The 26398-nt window shown below is 43.1% G+C and overlaps 1 protein-coding gene across 1 annotated transcript in view; it reads right to left on the bottom strand.

The window, feature by feature from the left end:
• Positions 1–9754: 9754 nt before the first annotated feature.
• The window catches only part of IGSF11 (immunoglobulin superfamily member 11), a 172764-nt gene continuing 156120 nt past the window's right edge, over positions 9755–26398 (bottom strand). Inside the window, exons 2-7 of the mRNA XM_033146532.1 lie at positions 21719–21882; positions 19410–19617; positions 16862–17017; positions 14427–14549; positions 12399–12549; positions 9755–11290 (exon numbers count right to left, since the gene is read on the bottom strand). Coding sequence (XP_033002423.1) covers positions 10849–11290; positions 12399–12549; positions 14427–14549; positions 16862–17017; positions 19410–19617; positions 21719–21882 — 1244 coding nt within the window. The 3' untranslated portion in view covers positions 9755–10848. The remainder of the gene's footprint in view (positions 11291–12398; positions 12550–14426; positions 14550–16861; positions 17018–19409; positions 19618–21718; positions 21883–26398) is intronic.

Genomic DNA, 26398 nt, shown 5'->3' with positions numbered 1-26398 from the left:
CCACTACTACTCTAAGCACCTTCCTGTCCCATCCCTAAGGTGCCACAGACAACTTCATGCTGCCCATTCCTTTCTCCCTGTTTTGTGAATTGTCCCTACAAATCAGGTGAATATCAGATTTGGGAATGAGTCCCAGATCACATCCTCAAGCATTCAGTCAACGGTGCTCATTGTTGGCTGAATGTTCTTGACACCCCTTCTCCTCCTTCCTATGGAGAAGCCACCCAAGGTCATTGCATCTTTGCAAATGCCCTCTTCCTAGAGTTGCAACCTTTGACTGATTAATCAGTTGGTTGATTAGAAACTTTTCATTGATTAAAAAGGTGCCCTGCTTAATCAGAGCATGGATATTGTTTTTAATAGGAGTGCTAGCAAAAGCTACAGAGGGCTACTAGGAACTTCAGAAATTCTCCAGTATCTCCCAATGTGTTCTTCTTCCCATTGTTGACATATATGCAAATTCATGGAAATGTGATTGCCCAATTGACTAAATGTCATGCAATTAAAGTACCTGCTTTTTAAAAAAACAAATTGAGTGACCAGCCCCAATTTTCTCAAAACATTAAATTTGTATAAAATGAGAAAAGAGGCAAGGTTCTCCGCTGCCTCTCTAAAGAAATTCAAGTTATGAAGAATCATTAGAATGAATGCTAAGAGAATCTCAGAATATAGTCTAGAATGATAAAACCTGGCTAAGTAAAATAGAATGCTGCCATATTCATTACTGAAAGAGTTATGAAGAGGCTGTTTCTAATCATTCCTGGACTATTCAGGTTTTGAGGACAGAAGGATCATAGCTAAGAGCTAACAGTTCACTAATCCATACTCCTCCAACATTTTAGAATATACTCCAAAGTGTCCCATGTGCATATTGTAATCCATATTAGGGAGTATAAAAGCAAACTCAAAAGGAAGGAATTTATTCCATGTTAATTTATTCAGTCAAGTCATCCAAAATTAAAGATCATCCAAATTTCTTATATCCACCAGATGTCTGAACTGTTTTCACTAAGTACAATCACTGGCCCATCAATACAAGTTGGGTTTTTTGGGTTGTTGTTGTTGTTGTTGTTGTTTTTTAAAAAGAAGGGTTATGTTTATAACATTAGGATAACAATAGTTTCATTCACATAGGATGGGAATACATTTCCTCAACTGCTGTGGCAGAATAAGCAAAGCAGTAGGAGCAAAGAGGTACAATCCTGGCTTTCAGTTTGTCCAGTACAGTTTTCTGTCAACTCTGTTTGGTTTTCTTTGTCACCCAGAGTTTCTTGGGATTATCTTTATTACTTCAACTTCCTAGCCACTTATTTTTTAACAAATAATGGGACATGGTCACAGAGTTTAGGTCTAGAAGAGTGCTCAGCGGTAGTGTAGCCAGAATTCTACATGCAGAATATGAAATCTTTCCCCTCGCCTGACTCCATTGTCAACACATGTACAGGTAAGTGCTTCTTCAATATATTTCAGCAGATGTGTTCAGCATGCTTTGATAGGGCTTCAAGGAACTTTCCATGGTGCTGAAATCATAGCCCTGAGATGACACTAAACTGGCAAAAGAGGGTTGATGCCTTGAAGACGGTGCTGGCAATTATAGGCCCCCCCCCCCCAATGCTTCTTGGATATCTCGTAAAAAGCAAATCTCATTACCGAGACCAACAACATTACAGTTGTGTTTTGGAACTGTTGGTTCTAGATTCTGTGCAAAATATGTACTGATTTAGCAAGTGATGTTGGTTTGTTTAGTTCAGCTTTAAAAAAAAGCTAGGTGATGACCAGCCAAATCTATCTAGTTTGGGTTTAATTTTCACTATATCATCATCATCATCATTCCATTATTTATGTGTTTTCAGGTGTTATCTGACCATTGTCTCTGCTTTCTGTTCAGTTCATTGATGGTGAACATTGCTGTGCAAAACCCCCTAAAGGGTGATTTTTTTTATTTTTTTATTACTGTAGTCCCTGAGTTGGGGAGCCCCTGAGCCCTGAAAGCAATTTTGCTGCAGTTTTTCTGAGCTTAAATGATCAAGCCTTTGAGATCCTACTGAACTAAAATGTAGGCAGAATTTCCCCTTTTTAACTGTTGGACTCCAGCTCCCATCAGCCCAATCCAGCATAGCCAATGGTCGGGGAAGATGGGAGCTGCAGTCCAGCAAACATCTGAAGCACCACAGGTTCTCTACCTTTGAATGATATGCCAATTTTAGCCAACCCTCCTCTCCTATTAATAGGAGTAGAGGCTTCTGCCAGTCACATGGACTGGGGGGGGGGCTGTTGGACTTACATAGATTTTATAGAGGAGTGCTGTCTAAACTTTACTGATAATTCCTGAAGTTCTATTCTACAAATGGGTGATAATATAAAGAATATTCTAGGCAATACACGACAAGTTCAGTGGTGAAGCTACGGAGCCATGGTGGTGATTTCAGCCTTCTGAAACTGGACCCACTGTGATTAATGAACCAAATGCATCTTCCTATTACTACAGGAAAGCCCAGAAGTCACATATTCCATCACCATGCCACCATGGCAGATATTCGTCAAAGGATGGTCTATGCTACAATTCAGTCCTAAATTGAAGGCGCATATTGTTAGACCCGCACTTCTGAAGCCCCACCCCATATAGCTGCTTTAACTGGTCTTTTCAAAAAAATTTATCAGTTTTTACTCATCCATTATCTATGCTTAATGAAGTATTCTATGTATATGTTTTAATCTATGTTTGGTTCTTGTTCCCATTTATTTAAAAATCATCCACTTAGATTCATACTGTAATGCTATTTATTTAGATGTTCTGTTTATGCTAGTCTGTGACCATAATAAAGAAAATTCATTCATTCATGAACCGAACGCACTGTGATTAATGAACCGAAGGTAGCCGTGGCCATTAACTTAAATGGGTCTGTTGTGAGTAGGACTATGATTCTATGACTAGCACTGAGTACCACCCCTAGGACGGTTTTCTCAGGTTGAGCAAGTGCAAGGGGTGTTTGCAACTTTGCTTACCTAGAAAATGTAACATATTATATGTTTTCTACGTTCTTATTAACTGTCAGTCACCATGTGGTTGCAGATGTGCTGCTCCTTTTCAAGTAACGTTTTTACTTAATGAACCTTTTATGATATATTTTTAAAAAATCACATCCATATCAGATTCTGAGCATCATCAAAGGGAAAGCTTCATTCAAGTCATTAATGCAGCACAGGTCTGTCTGTAAAAGTGTTCCTCTATCATGGGTGTTGGTGTGATACTGGCAATGCATACTGACTGATGTTAAACACCACTGTCTACACACTCTGCTTCATAGCATTGTGCAGGTTATGCAAGATATAAGTAGTTTATGACTTCTCCAATTTAACCAACAAAGGTGGCAGGCAGTGCGGACATATCTGCCAAGAACAAGTTGATACAATGCGGAGTTCCCCCAGCAGATGTCAGCCCAGAGCTGTGGAATAAACTGAATTTGTGACCCAAATCCGGAAGAGAGAATAATCCTCAACAGCACCATGTGCTTCCAACACTCACAAACCTTCTTATTCATCAAAGGAAGCCCACCTGCCTCAGACAAACATGCACAGTCATGCTGAATATGGGCAATTTGCAGAGAAAGGGTGCATTCATCAGGACTACTGCATTGCAACAGGTAACCAAGAAAAACAAATGATGTCCGTTTGCAGGTTGGAGATTATTAGCTCTAAACAGAAGCCTCTTAAACAAACGTTAGATGTAGGTTCATCTGCTTCTTTACATCTGCACACAAAAGCATCTGCTCATGCACTTGCAAATACACCCATGCAAACCTATTCTGTGCTTGGAAGGAGAGTTTGGTGTATGGAGGTTTAAGTCTGCTTTTAGTCTGGTTTTTAAACCAGTAAATGCTCTTAGTCCTGAAGGGTACATATGTATCTAAATAAATTAATGCCAGGTGTATTTGAATACCCACCAATAGTTCTCAAGAAGTGGAATCAAAGGACCATATAATGCAAGTCCCTCCTCCACCCCCAATATGTGGTAAGTCGCACGTGCTAATTAAGGTCGCACATGATAATTTAATGTATACAGGGTGCAGGACTGTCAGAGATGGTATCCTTCCCAGTTCTGTGTACAACCATCAACTATTCTGGCTGGTTCCAGAATGTCACTAATTTGACAGTGGGATTCAATTACATACCAGGAAATTAAAGTGGGTTTGGCCCACTTGTGCAACAAATCACTTCCAAAAACCACTGGATATTTTGTGGTAACTGAAGTGACGGGAAAGTGTGGGAGAGCAATTGCCTGGAACCATGTCCCAGCAAACAAACCAGGACCAATGCTTCATAGTGGATGTCCCAACAAACTGCATGCAAACAAATCAGATTGTCCAGAAGCAAACTTGATTTCAAACCCTGGTAACAGGATAGTGTCCTTCAGAGCACCTGAGGAGGCTAGTTCAAGTGCAGGTTATGTGGCACACAAAGATCTGTCAAGTTTCTTCCCTGCAGCTTTGCTCTTTGAGTCAGCTAATTCACTCTGCCTCACTCTGGCACAAATAGAAATAGAATTTGTGTTGAATAGTTTTATTCCAATACATTCGTATCCTGCTTATAAAGTTCTGATACCCATACAGAAAGCTGTTGTTTTCAATGAATCTACCACCCACACAATGTTGCCACACACACACACGATATCTATAGTTGAGAAGCTGGAATTCTTGTGATATGTTTTCTGTAAACTCGCCAAATTCTGTCCTAGTACTATTTTTGCCAAGGCAAAATAGACATGCAGCATATTGTACAATATTTGGTGGTTGTGCAGCTTCAACACTACCAGTTCCATGGCGCGGAACTGCAAGCAAAGTCCCAGTGAACTGGGATCGCTATGTGTTAATTCTGCTTCAAGACTACGTTGCATGACTGAAGAAAGATGCAGAGCCTGTATTATATTGAACAATCGAGAAAGCAATGAATGAACGATGAAAGCAGACATGTAAGTTGACAAAGTTCCATATAAGCAATGGCTTTCCAGTGACAATGTTTTGTTTGGGACTGGGAAACTAAAATAGAAAATGGAATGAATCCCATCAGATTTGCAACAAAGATGCCCAAATAGCAATTAGCTTCATATGACTCAAGCAAATAAGTTAAGCAGCAGATTGGAGAAGAACAAAGTAGAGTCACTGGCAAATGTGACATAGGGTGCTGGTGGACTTGGCTGGCTTCTGGGGGGGGGTGTTGAGCCATTCTCATGCCACCCAGTAGGAAAGCCAAGAAGAGGACATGACTTGGAAACCTAAACAGGTGGAAACTACAGTATATTCAAACCAATCCAAGCCTGCCTGCTTCCCAATGCTGAAAACTGCATCATGTGATCTTGAAACGTTTTTTCTTCCCCAATCACAGGATTTATAACATCTCTTTATATAGATATTGGGGTAAGGAAGTATCTCATTCTGAATGTTATATCCCTTGTCCAACTATTACTGAAATACAATTAAGAGCTTGTAATTCTGCCCTCATCTTTGCCAAATGGGATTTCAGCAAACTGCATTTTTTAAAGCTCTTCCACAATGCAGTTAGTAGCAGGAAGCTGGTTGTACGTAAACATCACTCTTTCTCCTTCGTAAGCATGATTTGCTAAGTCCAAATCCACAAGATGACCCTAACAGCGTTGAGCACTAGAAGAATCCTCTACAAGCCCTCAGAACAAACCTCATCTAATCTCTCCTTGATGCTATTTGTATTCCACCCCCACCCCCAGCCCAGCCCAAAGATAGATTAAAACCTGGCCAACACTTTCTCTCCCTCCCTTCCTCTGATTTGGAGCTGGCTTGAGTGGTGTGTGCATGTGATTATTTAGACATTCAGTACAAGCTTGAGTTTTCACATATAGAAATAACCTCATATTTTAGATTGGGTGCAGCTAACCAAGACGCAGGACACAGAGCCAGGCTTCACAGATAAATCAGATAAATAAATATCCAAGATACTAACGAATTCCCCACTCAGCATAAATTTCTTTCCTTATGACAGTATTCCGTGATAAAATAATTCAAGGTGGTGGACTTTTTGGGGCTCTGGAGTGATGATTCCATTCACATACAGCATATTTGAGGGGGGTCAGCCTCCCAGGGTTGATGGGCATTGCTATTCAAGTGGTGTGGGTGTGCCATGTCTTGTGATCAATGATGCACAGTGGGGCTTACCTGCCACATTTTATTCAAGTTGGCACCCCTGGATGTGTTCTATTGGGGAGAATCTTAAGGGCCAGACTGAGAGGGCTGAGGCTTGACGTTCCCAAATCTGGCACACATTTTTGAGCCCTGAATCCCTAAGAATCTCTCTCTCCCCCTCCCCCTTGTATAAAGCAAATCAACATTTGAAGCACCACACATTCCACAACCCTGTCCCATACAGATACTGCTTAAAGGAAAGTTTGGTTTTCCTTCTCTCTCTTCCTCTCTCCCCCCCCCCCCTTTCTGGACATTAATGGTTAAAGGCATCTGTAGGCATATACTGCCTCACTGGGTACCAAAGGATTTGCAGGACAGTAACAAGGAATTGTAAGTTTCCTGTCTGGGGGATGGCAACCTATTGGCATCGATTCCTGGGAGTTATTCCCTTTCCATTAATTTGTGTGAGAAAACAGGACTTGTGGAGGAATTAGATCAGCAGTGTGGAGTCTCTGGCCCACAGGCCAAAACAAGGGACCTAATTTAGCCCACAACACTGTTTTCCCTAAGCCACACCCATGGAACTTACACCTGACATCCTGTGTGGTGTCAGATGCAGGACTGGTAACAATGCAGCTGTAAAGGACCAGTTGGGACACTTAAGAAGCACATGCTCAATGGGAATTTTGAAGGAAAGCTCACAAAAGCTAAACTGCCACATTCATAAAATATTTGGTCTATATACTCTCCTATCATGCCTGTGTCAGCATCTGCTATGTGCAGTGTGCAGGGACTTGGAACTGAACCAGATTTCCTAAGAAGTTTTTAATCTGGCACAGGCTGTATTGATGGCTTGATTTTGCATTGTTTTGATTGCAATGTTATTGTCCTACGTTGTGCGTCACTGGGAACACTTTAATAAAAGAGCAAGTAAGAAACATTAACATCACCACCATATTCGGATGTGCCGAGTGGCACATAGGGTTTGTTCTGCAGAGTATTATTAGTTCATCAACAGCAACATCTCCCTGCATATTCAGAAAACAAATATATGTATGACTGGCAGAGTGGAGATGTCTTGCCAAGGAGTGACCAAAACTTGCAGGTGCTTTGCAAAATATTATATGCAAGACATCATATAAATAACAAATGCTCATTCTTTTGAAGCTTGGAGGTTCAGCTTGCAGGTAGAGGAAAGAATCAAGAACTACATTTTGGCGTCGTGTAACAGTCTGGGTACCCTAATCCAGCATTCTCCCTAACAATGGTCTGATGATGTATGATATAGATCAACTGTTCATTAGAATTCAATAATTGCTCTTCATCTCAAGACGTATTTGCCTAGCTTTACTTGCTTTTAGGAACCAAGCAGCAGTGGTTTTGATTTTAACAGAGAGTAATTGTGCCATTTGCCATGCTGTTCTGCTGCTGCTTTTAGTTTGTCTTCATTGCCTGGTATATTTCCATGCATTGGTTTGATCTGTTCCAAGCAATCTTGATGATCATTTGTTGCACAGGCAACGTATACAGTATGTGTTGCTGGCAACTACAGGGAAGGAGTGCTCTTGTGGTCAGATCTCGCTTGCAGGTTTCCCATAGGCATCTGGTTGGCCACTGTGTGAACAGGATGCTGGAGTAGATGGACCACTGGCCTGGTCCAGCGGGGCTATTCTTGTTCTTATACTGTACACCTTTGAAGTATGTAAATAAAGAAAACAGTTGAAGTACAGAGGACCAGCCTGATCCTAAACAATCCTGAGGATGTTTACCAGCTCCTGGTCAAAGCACCCTTAGCAGACTCTTAACTTGGATGGGGCCAGGTGTACAACACTGGGATTCTTTCACGCTGCCCTTGACCATCTTGGGTGCTCTGCCCAACATGAGAGTGATGATGGGCAATGGATGCCTGGCTTTATAAGGCTCACCCTGACGGTACATTGAGATTCCTCCAGAAGGCTCTCATTTGGAGAATAGGAACATAAGAAGCTGCTTTCTAGCAGACCAGGCTGTTTGTCCAGCAACACTGTGGAGTCAACCTTTGCTGCTGGCAACAGCAAAGCCCTGGTCTCCACGCATGAATTTCTGAAGAAACTTCATCCCAGAATTCCCCTTTTTTTAAAATGAAGTTTGGTGTGTTCTGGGAACCGAGGACTGTATTGCCAAATTTGGGGAAAGTGAAAAGCCCAAAAGTTGACCACATTTCCAATCTGTGTATTAGCCTAGATACAACAAAATTATCTTCCATCCCTATTGCTGAAGCATGGGAAATAATAACAAAATGCACAGACAACCATTTCCCCTTTTATACGAATAAAAGTTTTATTGATTTTTTTCCTTTTTTTTAGACAATTAGAAAGAACAAAGAAAGAGGAGAGCGAACAGTCTCATGAACGGTAGAACTGGGAAGGGCTTTCCGAGCACTGGAGTGTGAGCTGCCGTGGGCAGCATTCCTTGAAAACGTCCTACATTTTTCGTTGTTATAAAAGCAGAGAGAATGTGTGTCCCTGCGTTATTTTACCCCCGCCCTCTATTTTTGCATTGCTGTTTTGTTTTGTTTTTTTAAGCCACTCTTCCACCCCTCCCCTCCCCCCAAAACCCCCACCCACAACCTCCAAGTCTGGAAAGGAGAAACCGGCAGTGAGCACATGAGGAGAGAGACTGCTCCCTGGGAAATGTGTATAAATTCAGCAGCCCATCTGTCTGCCTGGTGTGCTCGGAAGTCAATGAAGCAAGTTGCGTATGTGTTATGGGGGAGAGGGGCTTAGAGGAGCGGAGGAGGAGAGCATGGTTTGTTTGTTTGTTTTTCTTTTTTAAAGCAAAGAAGGCACAGAATCTCAGCTATGCTTCAAACCCAGTGCAACCTGAAGGACTCTCTCTGCAAGGATAGTGTGTGGGTAGAGAAGGAAATATGGTCTGGGCAGGGAGCTCTCCTAGAGGATGCCTCTGCGCCCATTTGGAAGAAAAGTATGAAGTCTGGGTGAGCCAAGTGGAAGCGGAAGAGTAGCAAGAGGCCGACCACTAGCAAACCCCATTTCCAGTGCATGTTGGAAGGTGGGAGGGAGCCTGTGAAACAAGCCACCCCCTATTATAGTGCTGGGGTGAGATCAGAAAGATGTCTCTCTCCTTCTCTCTCTCGTTTGTCAGTGCAGAGAAGGAAAGCCTGGTAAGAAGAGCTTCCAAGGGGAGCATTTTCCCGTTAAGGAGATCAGTGTGTCAGCAATACAAATGAGGCAGGTGTGGACAGCGGGACTCAAGTGACATGTCCCTTGGCTCTGCCTCCTCGAGGTATTAGGAAATGCCCCCCCCCCAGCTCTAAGTCTCCTCCACAGCATGAAAAGACCCTTGTTTGCTTATTATTATTATTTTTCTTTTCTAAATCCTCAGTTTTAATTAAGGCTACTGAAAATTGCAAGAGTGAAACCTGTCAAGTCGGGCAGACAGGCAGGGGCAAGGAACCAACAGGGCCTTATGCCAGCCTGCCACGGTGAGGCGCCACGTAAGAGTCAGTCACACCGCAAGGAGGGAAAAGGGGGGTAGCACTGCCACGAGCCTTCCTTTCTGCTGCTCCCTGCTTTCCCTCCCTCCCTCCCTCCCTCTCTCTCTTTCCCTGCTCCCTTTACTATAATAAGCCCCAAAGATCCAAGAAAAGGAAGGTTAAATGTGAAGCCTCAAATGTGTGAATGTTCAACTGGCCATGCAAGCCAGACCCAAACAGCCCTATGGGGTGAGTGAGGAGGAGACGGACCCTGCCATGCAAACGCCAAAGGCGCTGAAGCTCAGCTCTTTGCAAAATGCCAGCCACACGCCTGTAAAACACAGCACAGCCCTCAATAAGTAACGGAGGCTTCAGCATTCCAACCAGCACCGTTACTGCCTCCCCCCACAAATCCCTCCTCTCAACAACAGCGAAACAGCAGCAGCAGCAGCAGCACATTCTGGCGCCAAGCAGCTTGTTGGGGAACAATGCCGGACTGACTCACAACGGTTTCCATGGAGGTAAGAAGGGGTTGCTGGAAGCATCCAAAAAAACTAGTGCAAGGTTGGGGCCGGATGGATGGGGAAGAGAACATCCAGTCTGGGGAAAGGAGAAAGCAGGAGGGGGTGGCAAGAACAAACTAAAGAATAAAATATAACCCTCAAACCAATTCCCAATCTGCCCCTCCTCCCTTGTCTTGTGATTCTCTCTCTCTCTGTCCCTCTGAGACCAGCTTGGCTTGACCAGCATCTTTCCATGCCCCACCCCCCAGCTTCGTCATCTGTTTTGAGCCAAGCAGCCAATATGCCATCCATAAGGCTGTTGAGTAGTCCTCCCTGCTAATGGCCCTTCTGCTGACTATGGGGCCCTCTGAACCCCACCTCACTGGCCATCCTTGAGGGGGCCTCATTAGGTAGATCTTAGTAAACCAAGTGTGGCATCGTCCCCCTGTGACGCCTTGTGTGCCCCTCCCTTTGGCCTTGGCACATCCAGCCACAGCTGAGGACCCCTGAGATCATAAAAAGGGTGGTGGGAAGCAAGGGGAGGGGACCATCACACACCAGTGGGAGTGACTGGGGTGGGGGAAAGACACAGAGGAGAGGCTTGATGTTCCCCTTCAACGCATTTCAGGGAGGAAGAGGAGGGTCTCTTGTTTTGGCCAGGTCTTCACCCCCACTCAGTGCAACAGGTCCTTGTTTTCCTCAGAACCATGCCCACTTCCTACACCAAAGAGCCGGCTCGGCTCTGCGCCGGCACCATGACCGGCACCGCACCTATCCTTTCCAGCGTTGCCTGGCTCACGGCGTAGGACCGTGTGTGCTGCGGTCTTGGCTTGCGGCTCACTGAGCCATTGCTTCTGGCCATCTCCTGTGGGGAGGGGGCTGTATTGGTTGTCACCACCAATGTCTTGGGTGGAGGGGGGGCTGGGTGGCCTCCATTGGCATAGACAGGGCGGGCGCTGGTGCTTCCAGAGCGGGAGAAGGGCTGGCGCGCATCGTTGTTGAGGCGAGCAAAGGAGTCTGTGGCATGGTTTGCTTTGGGGTCATTCCAGTACCGGCTGTTGTAGGTGTTGGATGATGTGAGAGTGTCGTTCTCCGAGGATGAAGCATCGCCATGGAATGCTTTTGTGGATGAAGAGCATTTGGGTGGCAGATCATCCTCCCTAGGGAAACAGGAGGTCACTGTTAGCATCGTAGTTGTCCTCCATTCTAAACACCCCCATCCCTGGCAGGAACAAAAACACTGGCGCAGCACAAGGAGAAAAGCAAATAACCCACACCATGATGCCCTGTTGGCCCAATGATGGGCCCAACTTTGACATCTCCTGTTGACAATCCAATTTTCTGTGCCTCTATCTCAGCATCAGGCTGTTGGGCTTGAGGTCTAACAGAGTACAATGACGAATGACAAACGACAATAGAATTGAGCAATGCTGGTCATGCATTTCTGGGAATCTTTTTGGTCTCATTTCCCCTTGTCAATGGGGTGTAAGTGGAGAACCCCATAAGCACTTGCCTTTGACTCCCACTACTGATCAATTATTATATTACCAGGAATGGTGTATTTGTTCACGTGTCAACTCTTGGCAACACCTAAGGAAGAATTATGGGTGGAGCTGGCTTTTATGCCTGTACCAGGACTCTGGGTGGTCAAGCCACTACTAGTAATGAAAGAATCATGAAGGAAATTAGTGTACGCTAAAATATTACTCTGACAGAGGTAGGAGGAACCTTCCTTGCAGCTCAGCTGGAAAGAAACTATGGCAAAAACTCTGGTATCACTGCTTTGATCTCTATTAACTTACAAAGCCCTCAACAACTTAAGTCTAGGGTACCTCAGGCACCTGTATATCCCAGCTTGATCACTGAAACCATCGGCTGGAGCACCATTGATCATTTCCTGAGTTGGCAAGCTCATTTGACAACAGGAAACTGAGCCTTTTGTGTCATCAGCCCAGTGTTGTGGAACACTCTGCCAACAGAGATTCTGTGGGCACCTTCTGTGCCAACTTTTAAATGCCTGCTGAAAACTTTTCCATTCCATCAGGCTTATACAGGTAATTCAAAATACATATTTCCATAATAGTTAGCGGATTTCTGATTTTAACTCTTTTTGTATGGTTTTTATTCTGTAGCTATATGTAATTTTTTTTTTGTAAACCACTATGATTTTTTTTAAAAAAAAATAAGTGGTATTTAATTTTTTTTAATAAATAAAGAAGATGACAGGGGAAAGGAAGGGACAGAACAATATCTTCTCAAAGGCCAAACCTTATCTCATTAGGAATTTCCTCCTCCTCTTCCTCCTTGTGTTTGTTCTTCCAGTAAAAGAGTGTCACAGCCACCACGGTAATGCAGATGATGAGCACCAAGACCCCTGCAGCTGCAGCTCCAGCAATCAGGCCAAAGCTCCGGGGGTGAGCTGTGTGGGATATGGAATACACGAGAAGTCAGAGCAGGGAAAAGGTATGGAGCAAGTTCAACCAAGTCTCAGCAGGTTTTCAGCATCAGGAGAGACCGACTTGATATCTCTTGTATCACCTATAATTATCACTCCGTCACAAGCTATTGTCCAGTGTGGGACCCCAAGAGACAAGTGGGGCAGAAGCACTCTCAGGATGGAGCCCATTTCAACCCATTCAAACAAGACCTCTGCTGTAGCAAGGGGTTGGCGTTTTCCCAGAACCAAGAATGTTCTGGAGTTTCACAGCAAGGAAATGTGGCAGCTGAGTGCAGCTCAGGGACATCTTCAGATGCTGTCTCATGTGCTCCTCAAATCTTTGTTGCAGCATGTTGGTGGTAGTGGGCCAATATAGTCCCAAATTCTTGCCACGCTGGATGCCTTTGGACATGTACCTTCCTGAGTGCCTCCTGCTCTAGTTTTGGTGGCATGAAATGGCTCTGTTCGCTCCCAAGTACAACCAAGAAGGCCTAGCATGCCTGGGCACTTTTCACATGCCTGAAGGTCTGTGATATGGTGATAGGTAAAAAAATAAATAATGAACCAACCCTTAGGCATATCAGAGGCCACAGCTCTGAGAACCAAACTAGCTTTTACAAAGGAGAGCTGTGATTGGATTTAGTTTTCTTTTGCTGAAGGCAGCTGTGGGGGCTTCTCCATCCATTTGGGCTGGGGCCATTGTGCAGGGGAGGGAGTCTACCCATTGTGCTGCAGCCCCATCCAATGTGCAACCACACCCGCCTGGAGTTGCCATTAGTTGTGAAAGGAATCATGTGCAGTTGTAGTGGGAATCTGCAGGTTATCTTCTACATGGTTAATTACCAGCAGCCACCCTCTTAAGTGAAGGAAATTATATCCAGTGATAGAGGGGCTCTGAGCTTCCAGTGCAGTGTGAAAAAACACTGCACTTTCAATACAGTGGGTGGTGGTGGTGGGGCTCCGGTTATTTTTAGAATGGGTCCAAATACCTGGTGCAAAGCAGTAGGTTTTATTCCCAAACATGCTCTTTAAAAAGAAGCAGCAAGTAGCAGGATCAAACCATTTTCTTTTGCCCTGAGCAAATTCTATTTCCTTTCCTTTTCCAGTATTTGCATCTCAAGCACCTTAGTTTTGTCATAAGATTTAGGTGCATACTATACTGAAGACATCTATATTTAAGAAGGCTTTCTTAATATAAGTAACCCAGTCACTTATAGAACATTTTTATGTCTGTAGAAATCATTTTGTTGTTTTTTTGGAATTTGTAAAGATGGTTTTATTGTTTTTAGAGTTTGCTGAAATAATGTTACTATGTTTTATCCTGTTTTTATCCTGTACATGACTTTGATGGCTTAATGCTATGAAGTGGTGTATAAATCTGTTAAATTAAAAAAATGAAGTATTTACGGGATTAGCATCTCTTGTTCCAGACTACAAATTTCCACACATGCAGTGAAGTTTCATGCGTTACTAGAAGATGTTCTTCTGCTTTTCCCCTACCTGCTTCAACAACATAAAAAATGGGGTTCAAGGATCTCGTTGATGATGGGGCAAGTGAGCATGGGGAGAGGCTTCCAAATCCTACTACAAACAAGACTGAGGACTGCTCATTTCTCACATTACCACAGAGATTGGGAAAACAGAAGGAAGACATTCATTCTTTTGCTTTCTCCATGTCTGTGTAATGCATGAAGTAGCTTAAAGACAGAGGTACTATGGGGAGGAAGTGGGGAGGGGCGATGTACTGCTCCTGTAAGAAGAATACCCTGCTTGCATCCATCATGTGACTTAACCTCTGACAGGCAATGAGACATGAGGCTGACTTGTGCAAGACAAGTCCTTCATTAAAACTGACTTACGTGTAATCACTTGAACCTCAAGAGAACAAGTGCTGCTTCCGATGACATTAGAAGCCACACACTGGTAACGTCCTGATGACACAGTGCTAATATTGCGCAGAATGACTGTACCCTGAACTTGGTCTAGATGGGAAGAAAGGGGGAAAAAACATAAATTAAATTAGAAACGTGGCATGTGGGGGGTGGAGAGAAAGACGGCCATTTCAATGCAGCCTTGAAAAGGCAAATCCAGTAAATCGCAAATTCTATGCAAGACTCTTAAGAGATAAATTAGAAAGTAACCTTTAGATGAAAGCATCAGAAACAGACAAGATTAGGGTTTAAGGAGCTTACAGTGGACATTTTTGTCTTAAAGATTATTATTTTTATGTATGTGAAAGCTGAGGATAAGAGAATAAGGCAAGATAACTAGCAAGGGCCATCAACAAGCTAACACTTGTTCTTACAAGGAACTCAAATGCAGTTGTCAACTACTCAGCTTTTTATCATTCCAGAAGGGGAAAAAAACATTTTCAGATCCTTAATCAAGAGCCATATCTGATTTTGAGGTCCAAACAAAAGTGTAAAACAGCAGGCTGATTTGGATGTAGTGCTAGAGCATAGTTCAGTACATAGTTCAGGTGAGTCTCAGGCTTGCACACTCAGCCCTCCCTTCTGATGTGACCACAAGGAGTTGGAAAACTTTTGCTTCTGCTTTAGATTAGCTACAGCTTGCCATGTTATCTAAACAAAACAAACAAACAAACTGTGGTTGATTTTCAATATGTTTTCTAGAAACAAACCAGCTTCCAATCATAGTTTAAGAAGTTGGCTTGTTTCTGCAAACCATACTTAAAATTAACTGCAGTTCAGGGTTCTGATGAAACAACTGAGCTGTGGCTAATCTGAAATGGAAGTGGAAGTTTATGAACATACTAGAAGAGAAGAGGTGAGGGTTGTGTGGAATCCTGAGGCTCACTGTGACTCATCCTTATAACATTATACCATGCCTTGGTTGTTTAGTGTTATGTGTGAGCTGGACCAGTGAAAGACTACATAAATCAATTAAAAACATGAAAGCAATATAACAAAATAATATGAAACATATCAGCTAAAAGGGGATGTGTGTGTGTGTGATTGTGGCCACTTTTACCCCCTAAGAAATCACTCCTTTTGACATTTTTTCTGGGTGTGTTTGCACAAAAAGGATGAAAGTTTTTACTCTGAGTGATGGAAGGGAAGCACACTGCCATCACTTTGAAATGGTTTGTGATAACATCTTGTGACCCCATATTCTTCTGATATTATCACCTTAGCTACATGAAGCCTGATCATCTGGGATAACTATTCCCAGAAATAAATAAAATCTACACCAGAACCTATTGATAAAGGCAGTGAACAGCAGAAAACAGGCATGAGCACAGCTAAATATTTGAAGAAATATATCTGGAGGCTCATGAATGCTCCCCTTTTGCAACGAAAGTATTTATTTACCTGTGAGCATTCAGCACAGCCCTGGGATATAACCCTAGGATATAATGAGTTCGCAAACAGTAATGCAAGTGGCATTGGGGCACCACAATATACCAATTAAACGATTGCTTTACTACATGGTTTTTCAATATAAGATAATATTTAAGCACACCACAGAAGTGCACAATCAATACATGGTTGTTTGTGCACTGATCCCATGACTGCTTCACCCACATGCTCATATTCACTCCACACACTTTACAAACCACTTTTTTTTAAGCATCTGTGAACTGGCCTTCACTCACAGACTGGAGTGGAACTGCCAGCAGGAATGCAAGAGGTGAATATTTGGCTGGCTCATTAATTCAAATCCCTAATAGACATGAAGCATGCATCTCTAAAGTAAGGGTGGTTGAGCTGCAGCACAGTTCTGCAAGCCAACTATTATGGCACAGCATCAGACCTGCACGCAGGTCTGCCTCTTCTGCACTGCACTCCCAGGCTCAACAGGCTAGAGACAAGACTGCCCAACAATAATGGGAGTTGTGCAGACTGGTGTACCCTACAGTGGCACTGCCTTATGCTCTGGAGTGAATTTACGGCACGTTGGGCAGAAAGGTTGACCACCCCTGCTCTAAGGTATGTGTACTTTTTCAATACTATGATTAGAATTTCCACTAGAGGGCACCCAGCACTCTAAAGGCTCAGTTGCTTTCGTTATATTGGACAGAGTATTTTCTCCCTATTCATTATTTTTAGTGAGTTTCTGCACTTATCACAGCAACATTATCACTCCCCTCTCCTCTGTGACCCTCTTGGATCTGGGGTTTCCTGTCCTGAAACCCAGGTAGTCCATCAGCAGTTTGGGATAGACCACATAAAGTTGTGACCTTAGTGCCAGCAGAACAGGCGAAGGGAAAATTAGACCAACTCTCTTGGAAAACGCAGTTGTGGGGTGGGGGGTGGGGGGATGCAATGATCACCTTGTGTGGCTGCCGGGGGCAGCTTGGGAGCACTGTCCAGTCTTTCCCAGTAATAGGTTGGCCGAGGGATGCCTTCTTCTGAACTGCACGTCAGCGTGATGTCACTGCCAATGTTCAAGGAGCCCTGAATTCTGCAGACTGGGGCAGATGGAGGAACTGCAGTGAGAAAAGATGGCAGAGCAACAGTTAGGTCAGGAGCTGTGTTCAACAGAAAAGTGTGATCAGTAAGGACTCTAGGCCCTGGAGGAGGAGGGGTGGGAGAGAAATTCAATTCAGTTCACAACTGAAGGTGAACTTACAGATTTCGCATTTTCAAAAAAAAATAAAAATCCTTCAAAATTTGCAGCTGTACGAATTTTGTAATGTGGTTCCCCAGCTGAGTAATGTGTACAAAAATGAAGAGTGCATATACATGCACATTTTAGGGTAAATCACATACAAAAATCCATTGTATTAGGGGAAATTGCAGAAATGTGTATATTATGCAAAAGTGCATAAAATGTCTATGGTAGGATGAATTTGCACACAAAAGCTACCGGTAATTTTCATGAGGACTTTATTTGGGGGAGAGTTCAAACTGATAGAGAAATGTGGAGAAATGAACTTAAGGATTGGAAAAATGGGGTATGGGTAGGTTTTATTTTTATTTTTTTTAAAAAGGGAGAGAACAAAAAGACAGGCTGAGAAAACAAAAGATACAGACGGCATAAGACTAATGGGGGAAGCAACAGGCGAGGTCACCTGCTAAGGTTTTGTAGCTAGTGAGCCAGCTCAGTCATAACTGCTGACTTAATTGTGGCCATTTTCGATTAGTGTCCTCTACAGGGAAGAACAACATCTGCAGCTCCCCACCAGCTTATACAATAAAGATATCATTAAAACTTTTTGCTTTGAGCCAATTCTGGTAGCAGAATGAAGATGGGAGGTTTCACATTATTCCTTTTGCAAAAAGATAACACAACTGTTGGGGAAAATAAGATACGATAACTTTGGAAACACCAAGTAATTAAATATTAGGGACATGATAAAAGTGAACCAGAGAAATGCATTCCCTCATTTCTCCCACTTGTATTTAACACAGCAAGTACTACAACTGCTTTCGGTACTTAAACTGGAATGGGCATGTTTTGCTCAACTGCATACACTAAGGAATTTTGTGGAAATGGTCAGTGAGCCTCCCCTCCTGTTATGTCAAGTAGTAGTAGTAGTAGCAGTAATATCATAAACACTTCAAAATATTGGGAGAAAGTTGATAAATAGTAGAACTGATCTGAACGTTTGGTGGATTCCAGGATGCTGTTTTTGAAAGGATTAGGAAGAGAAATCCTTTCTGTAGGTTTGGGCCTAAAGTAATACAGTAATACAAGGTGGTGGTCTGAGGGCTGCTAGCTTACCTTTAAGGAAGTTTTAAAAATAATAATAATATGAAAGACTCATAAAATCTACCACCTCATATTATTTTACATTTATGAAGTATACACCATAAGTCAAATTACTTTCTTCCTCGTCTATCAATGGCACTGAATTTCCCCTTTAAAGTGGAAACAAACGTTTAATGAAGGGAGTACCCCACCCTAATAAATTGTCTGTTTATGTGAAGGAAGTAAAAGTTGACTGAGGCAAAAATAAATAAATAAATAAAAATCCCTAAGGCCCCGGGACCATTTTAGCTCCACTCACTTGACTCTTCTTGGTTGGCCAGGAATCAATCCAGCCCATGGAATGAAAGGCCCCACTCCACTTCATCGGGTTTACAGCCTGGTAAATTGGCCTCCAGGAGTTCCATGTAGGATGACTCACCAGTCGGCAGACCCAAGGACCCATCTGAGCACACCAAGCCCTTTAAAATCTGAGGCTCAGAGCCCAATTCTCAGTCTGTGCCACTTGTCTGAAATGTGAGGTCTCTGACCAACTCCTTCTCCTCTTTCTCCTCACTGCTGTCTTGAACCATGGCCCTTGTCTAACTTGATTTTCGGCCTGCCTCTTAACTCCACAGACCCTGATCTGCCTTCCCTGGAATTCAACCTCACTTGTTTTGGACAGTGCTCCTGCCACCACCCTCTGGTTTGGATCATTGTGCACATCACTCACAGCAGACCCCTGTTAAGTGATGGCAGGAGCAGAAGCTTAGATCTAGAGAGCCAAGGTTTGCTTTGTCCCCATGCTAATTAGGCTTCTTTCCCTAAAGGTCACAGTGACACAAAATAGAAACGTCTGTCGGGTGCACCTTCTCCTGTCACCATGTACTACAATGGGAAAAGGCACTTGAGGTGAAATTCTCCTCTGCAAGAATACATCCAGCGCTTTCTGATACTTGTTACAGTATGTGAAGGAGAGGGGGAGCTCCCTTGTTTCGTTTTTAGGCTTACACCCCTGACGGTCTAATATTCCACCATCTGAAAGTAGTTTTGAACTCACATAGCCCAACATTTTGTCCCACCTGTGTCATTATGTGGCAAACTAGCTATTTCAAGTTTTGAGGAAAACCAGCCTCCTGTTTTAGGCTTTTCATGGTTATCAGTGGTCTGGACTAGAGCAAAGCACATACCCAAGACGTTGAGCCCAATGACTCCAATATTCCGGCCACCTCGGTCTGGTAGATTGTTGACCAAACACTGGTAAGTCCCAGTGTCTGACAGCTGGGTGTTGTTGATGAAGATGGAGGCACTGGTGGTTGGCATCGTCATTGCAAACCCCACTCGCCCATAAAACTGGGGTGCACCATCAAAAATCTGACCCCCCTGGTAAATAATAACCTGAAAAACAAAGATATGACACTTCTCCTTAACAAAGTAATGGTTAAACAAGGACTTGTTCACTCATTTATACAGAGGCTTCAGTGTCCTGTGGTTTTAGTGCAATTAAAATACAACAATTGTGTTCTGAGGGTAAGATAAGCCATATGGAGCTCCTGGGTACTTACTACGCACTGTTTTTACTTTTGCTACCATGGAGAAGTATTTGCACAATAGATTTAAAAGATATATGGGAAACTACAATGAAATGTTCCCCTAAAGGGAAGAGTCAGGCCTAGTCAATTTTATATGTCTTTCTATTTAGAAGGAGGACACAAAAAGGCTTATAAGCAGGGAGGGAGTTTGCATATCTCCCTCCTCTGCATTTTGGAGTTCTCGAATACATGGTCTCATTTCCAAAGTGGAACCGATGCATTAGGAACCCTTCACTGTTACTATTTTATATTTGCAAATTTTGTACTGAGTATTGAACATGGTCTGTTCTTTCACATTCACCCACCCACACATAAAAACGATGTGCAGAATGCATTAGGGAAAAATAAAGCGGCTTTTATGCATTTGCATCAAGATTCATTTTGGTGTGCTGTTTTACTGTTTTGCATGTGTTATTTTACGTTTTGGTAAATCAGCACAATAAAAAGCAGTAGTATTTACCAACATGTGTGTGTGTGTGTGTGTGTGTGTGTGTGTGTGTATTTCAATTCAAATGTATACGTCTTGATTGCTTTGGTCGCCCTGTATGAAGACCTCTGTCGAAAGAGAGACAAGGGAAATGTGTCCCTGTTAATTCTTCTCGACCTCTCAGCAGCTTTCGATACCATCAACCTTGGTATCCTTCTGAAGCAACTGCCAAACTAGGGGTGAGTGGACTGGATGAGAGCCAACAAACTGAAACTCAATCCAGGTAAGACTGAGGCACTGCTAGTGGGTGGTTCCCTGGACCAGATGGGCCTGCTCTTGATGGGGTTACACTTCCTCTGAAGGAGCAGGTTCATAGCTTGGGGGTATTCCAGGATACTTGAGGCTCAGGTGCCCTCAGTGGCCCAGAGTGCCTTCCATCAGCTTCGGCTTTGTCCCACCTATCTGAAATCTGACAAGTCTGAAGTAATCAAAAAAGATGCACAGGCATAGCCTAACTGTTCCCTCTCTCTCTCCCCCCCCCCACCCCGAAACATTTCTATGACCTGTATAGGCTGTTCCAAACTAGATTTTCATTTGAAGTACACCCCCCCACCAGTAGACTGTAGGATGTTATTGGAAAGTATCAAAATTAAAGGAAGTAGAAAATTAGCTTGACATCCCATCAAAGGCAAACAGGAATAAGGAAAATGAATAAACAAATTTCAAATCAGTCATGAAATAGAATGAAAAGCAAATAAATGCATAATTAAACAAAAAAGAATGCAGTAACTAAATTATTCCACCACCACCCCTCTGCACGCCTTTCTCCAGATTTAGGCCCTTTCACCAATCATTCCTGTACTATATCTGATTATCTGACTACTACATCAAGTGAGTTATAAGTCACTGCTCATGCTCTTATTTCTTAGCAACACCCAGTGGCCCGTTTGGCACCACGAGGCTCAAATCAGAAGTGGGTCATACAGAAGTTCCTCTGTCTGCTGCACTCCTACACCCTAGGGTATGGGTAGCCAACGCTGTGGTCTCCAGAAGTTCCTGGATTCCAACTCCCATTACTTCTGACCATTGGCCATGCTAGATGTGGCTGATGGGAGTTGGAGTCCAACAACATCTGGAGAGATACACAGAGAAGAGATCCGAAACACCAATAGTCAAGGTGTGGGTCTCAGAAACATATGCAACAGAAACTCTCCAGAGCTTCATCAGACACACTTCTAAGATTCATGCCTGTCCATTCACACATTACAGCCAAAAAAGGGCATTTGTGGCTATAGTCTGGCTGCTTCCCACATTTTCAGAATTGGGGAAACCAGCACAACCGACGCAGCCCTAGATTGTAAACCGAAGGGCAAGTGTTCTGTTATTTGCATTGATTTATAAGCCATCCTATGAGCCTATTGTTGGGGGGCGGGGCGGGGTTTGGCCAACTAGTTCTGTGTTTCCACCAAGAGTTTGGTACCTGTTCAGGTTGGTTGGCATTGGAGAGTGGCGTGACCATCCAGATGACGTTAAGGTTATTAAGCGCAGCACTGGTGGTAAAAGTACAGGGCAGGACCGCCGTCTGGCCCCGAGCAACTTCAACACTCCTTGTGTTCATGAACACTTCTAGGGGACTCACTAGACCTGTAAAGAAAGAGGCACCAAGGTGACATGCTGTATTTATCCAGGAGACCATTTCTTAACCTCTGCCTGCAATGACATACATACTTAGTAGGTGCACAAATGCAAGAGTGAGCTTCCCATCTTCCCTGCTGTGACTCTGAACATCCTCACTTCCTCTCCTGTTTCCCCCCCCCCCCTCCCCGCAACGAGGCCGCTGCTTTGGCCCACTTTCTAAGACTTCCCACTGTCTGGAGCAATCCAGGACAGTCTGTGGCACCTCTCTGGCTCTTGGTGCGCAGGATGCAGGAGGCATATAAAAGACAAAGATTCGTACTGCTAAGCTAAATAGCACCTGCAGGGCTACAGATGGGGATGGTGCACACAAGAACTGCTTCTGACAGGTAAACGTAGGAAAGGTGACAAGGGAGTATGGAGAAGGAACGTATGCTGAGTTTGCATCTGCTTTTGTTGGGACAGGTTGGTTCTGAGGCACAAATTCATGCAGCACCGTAGAAGTGTACAAAGCAAAGGCAAAATGAAAAAAGGAACTGCTCTCAACAAGCGCCTTGTTCTGCCTATGCCTTCCATCGCCGCCACCATTTGTTATTTCCAGAGTCTTTAACTAGTGCTGAGCACTTTACAAGCTTTATAATAATTCACAACAGTTCTTGCCCATAGCCTTACAATCCACTACATTTATTTACACCTCTCAACCTATTTGCATTCAGAAATAGGGCAAGCATAAGTATAAACATAGTACAAAATTACTAATTTAATGTATCTTCACTAAATGGTTCAAATACAAACTGCTGAAACACACAGGATGCACATGCAGTCCTAGCACCATTAAAAACCACATATTCAACAGAATCCAATGACTGATGACACTTCAAGCTACAGGTGAGTGGGCTTTTCCATCTTGAAATATTATGCATACTGGATAGATGGATGGATAGATAGATATGATGGCAAAGCCGAAACCTTCTCCCTGATAGGCTTCTCCTTCTTTTTGCTTGAAGGAACACTTTTTCCCATGGAAAAGCAAGCAAATAATGCAATACGGTACCCACCAGCAGTGTGAGATAGTACAGTCCAAGAAAAGCTTAAATCTTGATACTACATTGATCAACAATCCTAACTTTTCCCCAAATATATTTATCCTAGGGAAGGGCCTTTTTGGTAGTGGCACCTGCCCTGTGAAACACCTTCCCATCAGATGTCAAACAGATAAACAACTACACAACTTTCTAAAGACATTTGAAGGCAGTCTTTATCAGGAAGTTTTTATTATGTTTGATGCTTTACTTTTTTCAAACAAACAATTTTTATTAAATTTTTGATTTACAAAAGTACACGCCTTTTCTTTTTTCAGGTTGTAGAATCTTTTTTTACATTAGAAGTGAGTTGTTAGTGTTGTATACAGAATGAAGTTGGGGAAGAAAGGGGGAAAGTGGGGGGTGGTGGTGTGGTAACACTTGGTGTATATGTGGGATTTTTTATTCTGTTTCTATTCATTTGTTATATTTCATTGGAAGTGTTTTTATTATGTTGGAAGTTGCCCAACAGATGGGTGGGATATTATTATTATTATTATTATTATTATTATTATTATTATTATTATTATTATTATTATTATTATTATTATCATCATCATCTTAGCACAGTGGTAGAACATCTGCTTTGCACACAGGTTCAGTCTTAGGCACCCCCAGGTAGAACGGAGAATGTATCCCATCTGAAGCCTTGAACAGTCACTGACAGTCAGTGTAAATATTGCTGAGCTAGATGATCAACTGCCAGACTCCATACATGGCAACTTCCTATGCTCGTATCTTCTGAATCCTGACAGCAGAATTCCCACTAAAAGAACCTTAAATACCTGAGGCCCAAACTAGATGAGACATCAATAGCATGCAATTAGCAATTGCTTATTAAAAAGTAAACTGAAGACATGAATGGCCTCATCCATAATGGGACAATGAGGCAGGGGTGTGTCAAAGGGTTAAACCTCCCCTGCCCTCCCATGCCAGGGTCCCAATCCAGATTAGCTCCTGTTCCTGCACCTGTAATTGATTAACATCTCATCCAGTTTGACCTCAAGTCTCCTGATTCTCCAGCCAAGGTGTACAAACCAGCTATTTGCATAAATGTGATCAAATGGCCAACTAGGAGTGAGCAAACTTCTTTCCCATTCAGAATGAGTTGAGACACATTGGATTATTTATCTGGACTTCTAGGTGAAATCTGAATAGTTTTAGATATCCAAAACCACCCCCTTGCACTTACAGGTACATATTCCTCAGCCCTAAGTATTAGTGCATTCCAATAACATTGCCAGGACACTCCAATGCCTTGAAGGCTTTGTAATGGCAGCAATCTGAACAGTGTAGATCAGCCTTTCCTCACACATGTATACAACTTAATCTGTGCAGACTTCAGACTCTGCAAAAGCCCTTAATCCCTCTGTGCATGTTTGCAAGAATTATTGGAACCATATTCTCTGTGCCAGGCCCCAAGTAATTATTTATGTTCAAGAGTGTTCAGGCCCTCCCAGTTGGCGCTGTGGGTCATGCTTTGGGGACAGATAGATTTACACTGGATAGGCATAGCCTTTGCCAAAGTTTCTAAATTCTGATACCCAGAGGCCTCTACAGTGGTTCATCCTACAAGGCTACTAAGAACTGTGGGATGCTGTAGAGCTGGTCAGCCAAACTGCAGATTCTAGAACAAGCCAACCCCAACCCTTGACCCCAAATACCAAAAACTGCCGCCTGCAGCTTCATACTTCAGTGTTTTCTTACACAGCTTTCTTTTCTGTGTAAAAAAGGGATATAAATGGCAAAATAAACACACAAGTTTACCCTGTGTGTATATACCTTATTGATTTATTTCCTCACTTACAGTTATAAATGAACCTTTCATCATATCGATCCTAGGGCAAGCAACAATAAAATGCATATCTGAACCAAGTAAGGCCAGTGCAAAATGAAAACATTTTAAAATACTTATCAACACGTATACAACTCTAAAAATACACACACACACACACAACAATGATGTGAAGTTGTCCTTAAAGGCCCAGCAATATCCATGTTACAAGTGTATACTTGCTCTCACATGTGTGCAGACAGAACTCATGTACAGTATTTATGTAACAAACACATGTAACTCCAGCAAAAGATCCTAAACCTTTCAGCAGTGCGTACATGTAAATACATGAATGCTGGCTGCACACATGAGTCCAGGAACACATTTGTAACATCCAGTTAACCCACACAAGCAGCAGACTAGGTCACAGCTCATGGAAACATCTCTGACATAACTATGACCCACAGAAATGAATGAGGATCCCATTCAGAGCAATGAGGTTGTGCAGGAGAAGTGCCCGGCAGTCAGTATCTTGGTAAGTGAAACTGCCCGCATGCAGCAGCCACCTTCCTAACCAAATCGCTTAATTAGCCGGTGCATCTCCACTTCCAAAGTTCAGTCATGGAAACATACACGCTCAGAAGAACTCTACTCACTTACATTAGCACCAGGGGAGCAATCTTGTTAGGAGTAAGGGGACTAAGCTGCTAACAGCCTGACCAGAGTGGAATCCTTTTTCGTTTGTTTTGTTTTTTTGAGGCTCTCTGCAATGCTTTACATTCCAGCCCTGAAGCATCAGGCAGCAAAGTTAATAATAAATGTTGCAATTCCGTTTCTCCTTTGTGTAGGAGAAATGTCTGGCAGATCATTGCTTTGGCTGGGAAACATTTTTTAAAGCCAGCAGAAGCCTGCTATTCCCAGAGCCTTCTTTAAAGACACACACACTCACACATAGCCCATAAGAATAAAATGTGGTAAGTGAACTATTCTTCAATGTCCTCCTCTCAGGGTTTCTTTCCTCCCCCAAAAAGATGTCCTGCTTATTACACGAAATGGTTTTGGCAACCGGACCAGGATAGTTCTTGCTCAGTGGCACAAAAATTATTGGGACTTAGGTCTCATCCTTACACCAAAGGCTCAGGCCAAAAAAAAAAAAAAAGATTAATAAAAATAACAAAGAAATATGGCCACGACTGCATGAGTGTAGTCTCTGTCGAGTCCACCACCAAAGGTATTCAGTTCCAGGCATCAATGACATTGACAGAGAAAGGACAGCCAAAGCACAAGAAGGATGTTGTCTGTGCCACAAATCCCTTCTGGCCTATGAATGAGTCAGTCTGCTACTAGGATGCCATCCGCTCCAGAAGGAGCAAAGGGGGCCCTTTCCAAGCACCAAGGACCAAAGCACCAAGGCCAGAGAAAGGGCAATGGCTGTCTTTTGAGTTTTTGAAGCTGAGGAATCACTGTATTGGCTATCGGTGTAAAGTCTTCTATCCCAAGGTGCCAGGGCTCAGAGGGATCTCCACCAGGACAATACTAGGCAGTGCAGAAGTCTAGGGCAACTACATCACATCTGTCAAGTTCAGATAAATCTAAAGCACAAAAGAAACGATTCAGAGTTCCTCTGTTATGAAGTGAAATTTGTAGTTGTGGTTCTCACCAACAGAGG

The sequence above is a fragment of the Lacerta agilis genome, chromosome 4 (assembly GCF_009819535.1).
Source record: "Lacerta agilis isolate rLacAgi1 chromosome 4, rLacAgi1.pri, whole genome shotgun sequence".
Lineage (NCBI taxonomy): Eukaryota > Metazoa > Chordata > Lepidosauria > Squamata > Lacertidae > Lacerta > Lacerta agilis.
This window is presented reverse-complemented; position numbering and strand designations above follow the sequence as displayed.